Consider the following 13,634-nt stretch of genomic DNA (forward strand, 5'->3'; position numbering starts at 1 on the left):
CACCAATACTGTTACTTTAGAGCAGCAGTGGCACAAACCTTACATAAACACATTGTTAAACTTACATAAATTTGTTAAGCATTGTAAAAATTGAATATAGTTTGAACCTCTATTAAAAATTAAAATAATAAAGATAATAATAAAGACGAATAAAAACACAAACTCAGTGTTAACCAACAGGTAAGAGTAATGTTCTGCAGGAACTACTTTGATCACAGTCACCTCGTCATTTCTTTATCCTGTAAAAGGCCGTTATGGAGCGTCTCATGTTTATATTCAGACAGACAATTACACGCTGTTATCCCTTTAAAGTTCCTACTCTCATAAAATATTCGCACTGCATGTTGACTTTTAAACCTTAAATTAACTTTCAACAACAGATAATTCAGCACAATGGATATGTTTGCGCTGAAAAGCCTATTAATTGTCTCCCTCTCTACTGTGTTCTGTCAGTCTGACGCGCGTGCGCGCGCCCGCCGCGCCGGCGCTCATTCGGTATTTTAAACTTGACACAGACTGTCAGGACGGACCTTTATGCAAAAATGGAAATGCTCGCGTGAATTTGTGGCATTTATAGATAAGGATATGACCGTAAAATGAACGTTTTTGCGCTGAGGACGCACACGCATCTGTCAAAGCCCCTGACAGGGCAAGCCATTACTCTTATGCATTAACTTAAAGCTTAAAATAAAGAATTATCATGTTTTGGGCAGCTTGGATCACGTGCTTCTCCGGCAGAATCTCATTCTGTTTCCTCCACTATTTTTAGATGCATTTTGTCCATAGAAATGCATTATTCAGTGCCGTAATTTGACTAACCAGCTGAAGTTGGACGTACACTGTGGGCAGACCCGATTAATCAATAATGAGAATCGTTGTCGATGATTTTCATAATCGATAATAATCGATTTTATCGATTAGTTGTTGCAGCCCTAAACTAAAATAACAACTTTATTCAACAGTTCTTTACTTCCTTGTCAGTCCGTGATGCATGCGTGGTGCTTCTAACACAGGAGCCGATGCGCATGCGCTGCACCTTGTTTACAAGCAGAGGAATGCAAAGAAAAAGTATTCTCATAGCTTCATAAAATTGCAGTTGAACCACTGATGTCACATGGACTATTTTAATGATGTCTTTACTACCTTTCTGGTAGTACGTTTCAGTTGCATTGCTGTCTATGGAGGGTCAGAAAGCTCTCGGATTTCATCACAAATATCTTTAGTTTGTGTTCCGAAGATGCACGAAGGTCTTACAGGTTTGAAACGACATGAAGGTAAGTAATTAATTACAGAATTTTCATTTTTGGGTGAACTATCCCTTTAAATAAACACTTTGTTTTTGAATGGGGCTTTGCTATTTCTCTTATGAACGTGTCATAGAGCTACACTGCCATTCCAAAGTTTGGGGTTGAGAAGGTTTTTCTATGTCAACTAAGGCTGCATTTATTTGATCAAAATACATTTAAAACTGTAATATTGTGATATATGGCAATTTAAAATAATAATAATAAAAAAAAATTAATTCCTTTGATGGCAAAGTCACTGAAAAATTGATTCTTCAGAAGTCATTCTGATATGTTGATTTTGTGCTCATGAAACATGAAAGCATTTTTCAGGGTGTTTTGATAAACTGAAGAGCATTTATTCAAAATAAATGTTTTTGAAATTAGCTTTTTAAAAATCATTTGCTGCCACTTTTGATCAATTTAATGTGTATTTGCTGAATAAAAATATTACTTTCTTTAAAAAACAAAATGTATGAACCCCTCACTTTTGAACAGAACATAAATTTTGGCTGAACTGTCCCTTTAAGGAATTCTGTTCATCTCAATATCTCAAAAGTGTATCTCTCCTGCATCACTAACACAGAAGTTGTGTTTTTGTCAGGCTCTGGATGTGTGGGCTATGGGAGTGACCCTCTACTGTTTTGTGTATGGGAAGGTGAGTCATATGTTGATATGATCAGGTGTATTGATATGATAGCAGTAATTCTTCATTGTGGGATTATCTATCAGAATGATCAATGGATGGGGCAGTGTGCTACTGCAGTGACATTTGTGTGATGGATGATTTTTACTATGTTTTTCTTCCTTGTCCTCTAGTGCCCATTTATAGATGAGTACATACTGGCACTTCACAATAAGATCAAGAGTAAGCCAGTGGAGTTCCCCGAGACGTAAGTCGCCCCTCGCTGTTTATGGTGCACCTGCTGTCTCTCAGGAACCGAGACAGAGGGAGGAAATGTCAGAGATGTTTGAGTGAATGGCTATGTGCGCTAAATACAGTATTGATGCGTGTTGGTTTAGTATGATATTTGTGTATGCTCATGCAGGCCAGAGGCCATCCGGATGCATGTCATCTGGTTTATGTGTTTGGACAAATCACCAACTAATGAAAGAACATCTCTCTCTAACACACACTCTGTCCCCTAATGTCATGCTGCAGTGTTCTCAGTGACTGAACTAACTGTTCACAGTGTCATCATTTAGGGTCCAATTCTGAATGTCTGAATGACCAGGGGTTCCCAGTGGTATCGTATGACAATTAGAGATTAGACTGTACAGAAATCGACATCTACAGATAACGCTAATACACACTAAATACACGTAGTCACACAATGTTGATGTTGTTAACATTAACAATTTGAGAACAAAGTATAACAATTTTAATAATTTGACATGATCTGAGTTAACTTTGCCATTGGTAGTGTGATTTATTGCAAAACACTTTTTTTTTCAGTTGGTCAGAATAAAACTGGCTGACATGTTACTTGTTTAGATGACATTTTCCAGCAAAACATCTTATTTTGGACATACTTCCAAGACATAGTATCTGTAATTCTGAAATACAGTGAATATCCATACTGGTGCGTTGACTAACAGCCCACACATACTCCTCAAAACATTTGATTCATCTGCGCTGAGGAGCCATGCGGTTGCACAACCAATGTAAAGAAGATAATTCCACAAATAACTGCAATTGCAGGTTTCAAACAGAGATGGCGACAAAAAGGCAAAACTTTCAGACTGCAGCTTTGAAACTCTACTGTAACTCGCCTATAAATTACTGTTACTGTTACACTCTGCCTTTTCTCCACTCACTTGAGATATATTCAACAAAGTCAGCCTAACTCAAGTGATAATATATGAATCCAAATAGTTTTAAGGATGTTTAAATAGTTGTACCAGGAAAAAAGGACAACAATAATCTGCTCTTCTGTACTTCTTTTGTACTTTCCTGTATAATACCATTTTATTATACAGTTCTCTTTTACGTTATAACAGCACTAAAGATATCCGTCCGTCCTCCTCTTGTTACAGAAACCGTGTGACAGTCAGTGTGTGTCTGAAACAGTGTTTCTATGTCTGCAGTGTCTCAAAAAGCATGCTGTCATTGTTTATGCGTACAGTCAGATGTTTTGGTTTTGTTTTACTACTTCAGCTATTTGCGTTGTGTTTCTGTGATATCTCAGGCCAGCTATCAGTGAGGGGCTGATGAACCTGGTCTCACAAATGCTGGACAAAAATCCAGACACCAGGATCACCATGCCTGAGATCAAGGTAAGTTTACATTAGAAACAAAGGAGCACTTTAGAAACTGAGAGAGGCAAGTAATCCCTTTCACCATCTTCACAGATCTGTACTGCAAAATACTGAGTTTCAAAGATTCAATTAGGAGTTCTTCTATTTAAATTAAAATGAATGTCCACATTTGACTTTTTGATTGGGATGGTATAATTATTTAATGTGTTTTTCCTTAAGAAATCACTTAAATTTTTCTTTATGCATACTAAAGAGAAAGAGTGCAACATCACTTAATATTGAAATTATAGTCAGTATCTCAAAAAGAAATGTCCAAAGAACATTCCCGAGAGTGTCTCATTAGTCTGCACTCAAAGACGCAGTGTTTCTATCAAAGACCGTTCCTGAGCCACATCCAGGGATAGTGTTAAAATATGACACAGTATCTCTGATAGCTTCTGCACCATCTAGCAGACTTGGTGTTTGGACAGGAACGCATCAGCTAATCCCCATGGACAGAGATTTTGGTTTGGTTCTGGAAACGTCCATCTGCTGTCTCAGTGTGACAGAGTTTGAATAATTAGCACACACGCACTCGGCCATCAGAGACTCCTGCCTACATGTCATTACCCAGAAGATGCTCCATTAAAGCAGCGATCCCGAGAGCACACGTTAATCAGAGCTGCACGGCCTACATTCACTCAACAGCTCTACTCTCATATCCTTCAGACTAACTTTGTTTTTAGGACAAATATTTTATTTCTTTAATGATTTTCTGGTTAGGTGAGTGGATAGACGAATGAATATATGGAACAATCTACAGACATTTGAATGGATGGATAAATGAAAGGACTGATGGATGAGCAGATGAATGGAATGGAAAGACAGAAGGTTAGATGGATGGACCAATGAATGGGCAAATGGATGGATGGATTAATGGAAGGACAGATGATGGCTTGATGGATGGATAGAAGAAAAGATGTGTGGACCGATCTACAGACCGATGGATAGATGAAAGAATGGCTAGATTATGCCTGGATGGATGAAACAATAGATGGATTAATGAATGTAAGTGTGGATGAATGGTTTGATGGATTTATGGAGGAATGAATGAAAGAAACGTAGATGAATGGACCAATAAATGGAAAAATGGATGGTCGGATGGATGGAAGAATTAAAGGGGATGAAACGATGAATAGAAGGACAGTTGATGACTAGGCGAATGGATGATTGAATGGAAGAATACATGGATGGATGGAATGATAGGTTGGAATGTGTTATATGTGTTTGCATGTCTATCTTCAGGTGGATCCCTGGGTGACTCAGGATGGCACTGACCCTTTGCCTTTAGAAGAGGATCACTGTACTGTGGTGGAAGTCACTGAAGAAGAGGTGCAGAACTCAGTGAAGTTTGTCCCCAGTCTGTCTGCTGTGGTAAGCGAAACAGAAGAAGCACAAGGGCATCTGCGTATTAAGTACACGAGTTACTGAACAGTAGTTACATGAACATAAACACACAGAGGCCACACGCCTTGCCCAGATGTTTTTACGACTTTGTACTGCTGTCAACGAGTTGGTGAATAAGAAGGTTAAGAAGGACACACTTGACCTCAACCAAACAACCGAAACCTAACCACATGTCAAACTGACCCTGCTTCTGAACTGTCAGTTTTTCCTAGATTATTTTCATGGATTTAGTCCTTCTCAACATCACATTTCAGTAAATAGTATTTTTAGCACTGCTGTTTTTCCATTAATGTTTTGGATTTGTATGTGTTGTATTTCCACATGCCCTGATTCTTTAATATGTACACTAAGTGAAATCTTGTTGTCGATACTGTAGATTTTGGTCAAAGCCATGTTAAGGAAGCGTTCCTTTGGGAATCCATTTGAGTGTCCCAGCAGGAGAGAAGAGAGATCCATGTCTGCACCTGGCAGTCTGCTCATGTAAGTGTTCCAAACTGACAAACTATAGCAACCGATGACCAGCAAGAAACCACGTTTATATATCTTGACAAATCCAAATGACTCTCCTTTTCCTCGCAAGCCTTTCGTAAGAGGCTGAAATCTTTTCAGCATTGCATTTCTTTCATTCTTTGCTTTTTTCGCTCTCACATTCAAGGTCGCAGCATGATATTTTAGACGTCATGTCTATCTATTTGAACAGGAATGTTTGCTAATAGTCACCCATTACTTCTCCTGCTGCCAACATACATTTCCATAGTAGCATGATTCAGTGTTTTTTTTTTCTTTTTGCACTAGCATTGAAAGCTCCAGAACTTGATGTTTTCACAATTTCCCTGTCTAGAGCTTTCTCCTCCGCACTACACTGAGGAGACGGCTGACTCCCTTATCAATCATTTAGATTTCAGATTCAATCTTTTATGTTTTTTCAGATATTTTCTAGATGAGATGAGACTTGAGGAAAATGAGTTGTGGCATTGTATTTTCCTCCTTTTTTCCGTAATTTATCCCACATAACATGAAAGTTTTTAAATATACTTTTTTATTGCAAAAATATCACATTCAATCTCCAAATGAATGTAGAAACAACATAAACACTGTATATTTTTAATATTTGTATAATGGCATCTTTTTTTATGGCTGAAGGCGAGTATCACTGATACCAGTACTACTGGTGTCTCTAGGAAATAGTAATTTTTTATTGACTATAAACATTCAACATTAAAGTATAAATGAGAGCTTTCAATTTTAACATTTATTACTTTAAACTTCTAATTTAAATGAAATTATCCGTTCTTTAAATAAACGGACATCACAGCAGCTGGGCTATTGGATTATTTGGCTGCTATTACTTTAAGAGCTGAAGCTGCTGAACATGATGCGAATCTGACACGCATGTTCATGGTTTCATTCGTGCTTTCATATGAAATGATACAGGCTACAGTGCGCTACGAGCACAGTATAATGACTGACAGGACAGGAAAATTTGTTTTTACTGACATATGGCCTGCGACAATATCTCACCTGACTGCAGTTCTTGTCAAGAAAAAAAGACAGAAGCAGCAGTTGAGTGTGGTGGCCAACTCTAGCCCTGCCCCTGCGCAGTTCAACTGGAAAAATGAATCAGCAGCATTAAAAATAAATTTAAAAAAAATATTTTTTTTACTACAAAAAATAACTATATGTACAGATTCATTTTCACTGATATATATGTTTTGAAAATTTTAAACATTTAAATAATTTAGAAATCAATTGAATGAATTATAAACATGTTTGTGTGTTTATAATTATTTTAACTAATTCATAATTCATTTAAAACTGATTTTCATGTTTTCATTCAAAGGTTCAAAAACAGGTCACAACAGGAATTCCGTTTCTTTGAATTGTGCTAGATGTTTGCAGCATCCCTCCAGAGGTGGGTAGAGTACCCAAAAACTGTACTCAAGTAAAAGTAAAAGTACTTCTAGAAATATTTACTCAAGTAAAAGTAATCGTCTGAATAGTTACTTGAGTAAGAGTAAAAAAGTATCGGATAAAAAAACTACTCAAGTAGTTAGTTACTAGTTACTTTGGATCATATAGGTACTGAATATAGTCTATTTTTATTTAGATATATAGATTACATTTATGTAATGTGTATGTGCATACACACACACACACTGCCGTTCAATATATATATATATATATATATATATATATATATATATATATATATATATATATATATATATATATATATATTATTTTTTTATTTTTTTTATGTAATTTATTTCAGTGATGCAAATCAGAATTTTCATCAGCCTTTACCCCAGTCTTCAGAGTCACATAATGCTTCAGAAATCATGTTGATTTATTATCAGTGCTGCTCTTTTTAGCTTTCTATTCATCAAAGAATAATGAACAAAATGTCACAGGTTCCAAAAAATTATTAAGCAGCAAAACTGTTTCCAACACTGGTAATAAATCAATATATTATAATGATTTCTGAAGGATCATATGACTCCGAAAACTGGAGTAACAGCTGATGAAAATTCTGATTTGCATCACTGAATTAAATTATATTTTAAAGTAAATTAATGATGTATTATCCTATAACCTCTGACACTGAAACCTCTGAAAACGCCTCAGATGACTGCTCCGAACATAACGAAACAAATGCATATTGACGGATCTTCTGTTCTGCAAAATGTAAACAAATGTAGCCTATATTTTTGCAAGAGTAAATATTGTAAAAATATGAATATTAATTGTGTCTAGAACAGGCCGCGCGCCGCTGCGCAGAGCTAACGCGGGTTCCGCGGGTGTTCATTTCATACTCTGTGACAGCTTATTTAATGTATAAATTATACATTGTATTTAAGGTACATGTACAACAAACTGGTAATGTCGTAGTGGTATCGTGGCCTATACCTGTGGAACAGTACAGCACACGCGGTGTTCATCTAATAAAAGATCTTCATATAGCTCTAGCAAACAAGCTTTGCAGATTTGCTTTCAACTGACTGTAGATCCAAAGCCACGTCTTCATCGCTCTTGATGTTTTTAAACTCTCTGTTATCTGAGTGAGAACCGCTTCAGACTCAGCGCGTGCGGCAGGAACTGAACGAATCATTCAAACTGATTCGCGAACCGATTCACTGGTTTGCCAACTGGTTTGATAAAGCCTTTAAACAGAATCGACTCAAAAGAATGAATCATTCGCGAATGGGCATCGTTCATTGCCCAGAGAAAAGTAGACGGCGCGTTTGGAATAAACCGAAGCATTAACTTGTATTGCATTAAGATAGAGTAACGAGAGGAGAGTCGCCCACAGTAACGAAGTAAAAGTACCGTTTTTTCTCTAAAAATGTACTTGAGTAAGAGTAAAAGTACCCATTTTAAAATATACTCTAAAAGTATTAGTTACCCAAAAAATGTGCTCAAGTAATGTAACGAAGTAAATGTAAGTCGTTACTACCCACCTCTGCCTGTGACAGTTATTCTCAGAGGCTTTTTGCTGTTAATGTATCTGCCCACTAGACTGACAGTAAGTGTCTCCATGAAGTCATTTCTGTCCCCACTCTGCTGCTTTTCCCACATTAGAGGGGGTTTGTTCAAGGACAGCAGAATGTTCTCTCACTCTTCCTCTCTGTGTGCTGTCTGTGTGATGCCTGTCAGAATCAGCAGAGGGTTGCTCTCTATCTTCTGAATGCCCTGGATCAATACAAACAGTCTGGTTATCCCTGTATGCATCCCATATAGACCAAAGGCAGCCTTGCATATATTTTAATGCAGGGCTGAAATCTCTCTGCGATGGGTTATGGTGTTTTTACAGATGTGCCGTATGCAGTTATCATTCGTACAATCAAAAGTGAAAGGTCATTTGATTTGATCTGTAAACAAATTGACATGCTTGTTTGGTGTGGCCTCTCTGTTGACAAAGGTGAAATCTGATGGATCAATACAGTGATTCAGCAGATCAGCAGACCTCCTTTTCCAAGAGGCAGTTGATTGGTTTTTCATTTACCTCTATAATTTTTTTATATAGCCATTTGTCAGTTACTTGTTCCCTCTGAGTTATAGTGTTTGATTGAATTAATAAAAAGCAGCAGTGCCCCCAGTTGGTAGAATGCCATCATCGGAATTTTAAAAATACATTTGTCCCTTTAAATCTCCAAATGTCAGGGGTGCTCATTTGCATCTCATCCATAATTCAGTGTCAGGTTGAATACACTACCTCCTGCACAGTTAATAACCTTTTTCATCTAAACACACACTTACTGTACATAGCCAACACACACTCTCCCTCCCTTTCTGAGGCATTCATATACTCTCAGGCGACTGCAGATGTTACTCTGTGATGGCAGCAAGGATGGAGATCCATCTATCCATCTATCTATCTATCTATCCATCTATCCATCTATCCATCTATCCATCTATCCATCTATCCATCTATCTATCTATCTATCTATCTATCTATCTATCATCTATCTATCCAATATGTACATATGTATGTATATTTGTGTATTTATGCGTGTGTGTGTGTGTGTGTGTGTGTGTATATATTCAGTATATATATATGTGTGTGTATATATGTATATATGTATATACATTTCATCAAAAAAAATTCACTAGTACATAATTTAAATATCTTTAATTTATCATCTATTGATTGTAACATCAAAATAATTATTATCATATCAGCCACACTTTATATCACATTTTGTCAGCCTATTATCTTCTGTTTGAGCTGGATAGTACCAGCTGCCACTGCACAGCTGTATATTAAACATGAAATATGTTTATAATACTATTTTCAGTTTGTTGCATCGTGCTGCATTTCCTTCAGGCCTGGTTAGGACACTGTGTATAATGCTATACACATCACTGAACCAGCCCTGCCGCAGAGCTTGGGAAAAGAAATGGCCGTATCATTACACATTTGTTGGCTGTGATGAAAATGTGGCTGCACATTATTACATTTCAGCACTTTTTTCTGGCCTCCAGCACCTTAAAAGTTGCTTCCATTTTTTTGCCACAGAGCGCAGGTTGACTGTGAGTAACCTATTCATATGCTCATGAAGCCCAGACTGGAGTTAGTTGATAATATTTGTCAAATACAAGGGTTAAACGCTATCTCTGGACAAATATGCTTGGCATTTGTTGAGTTTTCCTAAGCGTCTGGGCACATCCGTCTCTCTTCAGTTGTTGATGCTAACACTGTCTCTGACAGCACTTAGCTAGAAGTATATGCAAATCAGCTATCTCCAGGGGCGTAGCCATCATTTCAAAAGTGGGGGGGATGGAATGTCTAGTGTTATACCTGTTTTTGTTGTTGTTGTTTTTTCAGTTAACCCTTGTCTAATTGACAGGTTTTATTTTTAATCATACCTTTTTGCTTAATATGCTTTATGATTATATTATTATATATGATTATAAAACAGAAGGAAAGAAAGAGAGAAAAAAGAAAAAGAAAGAAAGAAATACAACAGCTTGTCACTGGGACAGTACCCTTAAAAGGACATCTTTGTACCTTATTTATCCCAAAAAGTTTTGTAGTTGTACATTAGATTCAAGATTTGTATTAGTCACATACACCATTATAAAGAGTATAACCAGCAGTGAAATATAAGTCAAACGGTACAAGAGTCATTACGGTACATATTGGTATTCTAAGGTACTAATGTGCACCTTTTTGAGTATAAGTTACAAAGATGTCCTTATAAGGGTACTATTGTTTACATATTTCAGATTGTATTTTGAGTGTGTTGTATGTACAGTACATGGCACACAGTAATGGATACTTACACATTCACATACTTCTTTATTCTGTTCTATTATACATTAGTCTGATTAGTCTATGTTAAAAGAAATATCTTATCATAGACAATGCTGTAAATAATCTTTACCTCTGAAGCCTCACTGAAACTTTCTGCCTCATTCACTCTCAACTGTGAATTCACTTCTGCCTCTATCTACAGCAAATAAAGTAGTGTTTGAAACATGTACATACAGGGAATAGTGACATAGAAGAAAATAACTAATTAAGTACACTGCTGGACAATAACCAATAATTTTTATCCTAAATTATTTTTTAACACTTTAGAATGATAAACACATATTCGCTATTAACTATGACTTTTACTTCAATAAACTCTTCATTTACTGCTTATTAATAGCTTGTAAGGTAGTCGTTTGTAGTTGTTAAGTTTAGATATTAGGTAGGATTATGGGATGCAGAATATGGTCATGAAGAATACATAATTAATATGTGCTTAAGTACTAATAAACAACCAATATGCAAGCTAATAATTGCATACTGTAGTTAAAAATGATAGCTGAGAAGTTGTTCATCATACTAATGTTATTTTTTATTTTTCTATATTTGACTAATTATTTTCTATGATTGGTCCATATATAATCCTACAAACGATTGTGTATTAATATATTTTATACAATGTAAAAACAGCCAGGTGTTAAAAGCCACTCTATCAGTTCTTCTCAGCTGTGAAGTTTGTTTTTCTTGCGTGTCGTCCTGATTCTGTCCTAACAAACCTAGGCTGACTGTTTCTTGTTCATTCTTGACAACACATAAAAACGTCAAATTAGTGCAATAATGACAGAGCAGCCCTAAATTAAGAACGATCCTGTATCAGATCGTCAGAGCTTGCATACTTGATTGAAATACATCATGTAGATTTGTAGACATCATGTGTCACAATGCTGCAAACATTATCTTTATTCTTATTTGAAGGGTTCTGATAACATACATACGTGTTAAAATAAAAGACGTTACAAAAGAGTTACGGAAAAATACACTGAAGATAAATAAGTGCATGTTTGTCCAGGCAGCTTTTTTCCCCTCCATATAATGAACATCAAAACTGGCTAATTATTCAACAAGAGCAATAGGCAGAGTCACAACACCGTGCGACACTATTCGGATCCCACATGCCAACTTACGCTGCTTGACTTCTTCGTAAAAAAGGATTGAAGAGTTTTTTGTCGCTTTGAACTCATCTCGACCTCTAATGAATAATAGATTCAGCGCGGGACCGCGGGCGCGAGCCTGGGTATGTCGTGACGTCACAAACTGAGTGACTGATTGCCATGGAAACGTAAACGTCATGTATAAATTATCTTGTCTTTTTGAATTTTAAATCATTCTGCATTTATATACATTGCTCCATTAAATCCTCAACATGTCGAGAACACAACTGTCCAATGAAAAAGTGCGGGGGACGACTTTACTTTTTATAAAAAGTGGGGGGGACACGTCCCCGGCGTAATCTACGCCCCTGGCTATCTCTGACTGCAGTTTTATAAGATTATCTGAGGAGTACCATTTCCTTAAACTGATTTTTATTACAGAACATGATTTAAATGCAGTCTAATGTTCCCGATTAATGTAACTGGTATTTTGACCAACAATAACTCACAGGAGCCCCTATAATGACCTGGTTCCTGCCGCTTCACTTCACATGAAACCGCTGACACTGTCCTCCCTTTCCTCCACTCTCTATCTCTCTCTGCTGCAGGGACTCTTGGCCGTTCCGGCCCTCTTTTAAACTCCAGCCCTCGTTAAGGTAATTCATTGTGACAGGTGGTCATTGCCATTTTTCACTCAAGCCCTGTGTCAGATTCCCTGTCCTTCTCCATGCATTCCTACGGGTCAGTGAAAGTATGAGTCATATCAGCCTCCATCCTGTCCTTGTGTGGCATTTCTCTTGCTTCATGACAGTGAAAGTATTTGGTGATAGGACAGGCTAACCCTGTGAAACACCTCATTTCATGGTCCTTCATTCAATCCCACTATGTACGTTCTGAGACCTCTTGTGTGCAGTTGTCTTTTGCAGAGAACCTTCCCATGTTCATGTGTTTCCTCCAATATTGTTCGCCAGTGCTCACAGAATGTTTCTAGTTTTGAAAGTTTAATACTGGATAGTTTCAAGACAGCACAGACTGTCTTCCTACAAATGCTTCACACCTGTTTAATATAATGCATATTGCATTAAATGCATTGTGCATAGTTTTTTGTGCATGATTTGTTATGAAGGTAGACCAGTCTTCAGTGTCACATGATCCTTTGCAAATCATTCTAATATGCTGATTTGATGCGCAAAAAGCGCAGTGCTTAATATTTTTGTGAAAACCATGGTCATTTTTTTTCATCCTTTAAATGATTTTTTTTGTAACAATGTAAAAGTCTTTACTGTCACTTTTGATCAATTTAATGTGTCCTTTCAGAATAAAAGCATTTATTTCTTTAAAAAAAAAAATTCCAACTGTATTTTTGACTATTACATTTGTTTCTTTTGACCGGTAGTGTATAATTAATAAGGTATCAGGCCGCTACCATAACTTTTAGCTGGTTTGAAGCTTACAAGATTTCAAAAATATTCTAAGCTATCAAGATATAATTTTCTTCCCCTTAAGTTACTTGATAGCAACTAAATGGGATATTGTCAGATATTGAACAATGTCTTTGAAAAAAAAAAAAACTATACCTAGACAAAATCACAAAGAATTCACTCTTTTTCTGCTAATTTATTTTTTATTATTTATTTTATTATTTTATTTAGTTATTTTTTTATTTTATTTATTTTATTTTTTTCTGTGAAACTATTCACAGTGCAGTTCTTAATTTTTATTTACCGTAATATTGTGTTA

At 36.4% G+C, this 13,634-nt stretch overlaps 1 protein-coding gene across 3 annotated transcripts in view; it reads left to right on the forward strand.

Annotated features, from left to right (window-relative positions):
- Positions 1–13,634, forward strand: part of LOC306871428 (calcium/calmodulin-dependent protein kinase kinase 1-like) — an 86,963-nt gene that overhangs the window by 69,441 nt on the left and 3,888 nt on the right. For all 3 annotated transcript variants that reach the window (XM_079419345.1, XM_079419346.1, XM_079419347.1), the window contains exons 12-16: positions 1,888–1,941; positions 2,103–2,176; positions 3,473–3,560; positions 4,827–4,955; positions 5,365–5,468. In XM_079419345.1, coding sequence (XP_079275471.1) covers positions 1,888–1,941; positions 2,103–2,176; positions 3,473–3,560; positions 4,827–4,955; positions 5,365–5,468 — 449 coding nt within the window. The remainder of the gene's footprint in view (positions 1–1,887; positions 1,942–2,102; positions 2,177–3,472; positions 3,561–4,826; positions 4,956–5,364; positions 5,469–13,634) is intronic.

The sequence above is a fragment of the Barbus barbus genome, assembly GCF_936440315.1.
Source record: "Barbus barbus genome assembly, chromosome: 6".
NCBI classification, from domain to species: Eukaryota; Metazoa; Chordata; class Actinopteri; order Cypriniformes; family Cyprinidae; genus Barbus; species Barbus barbus.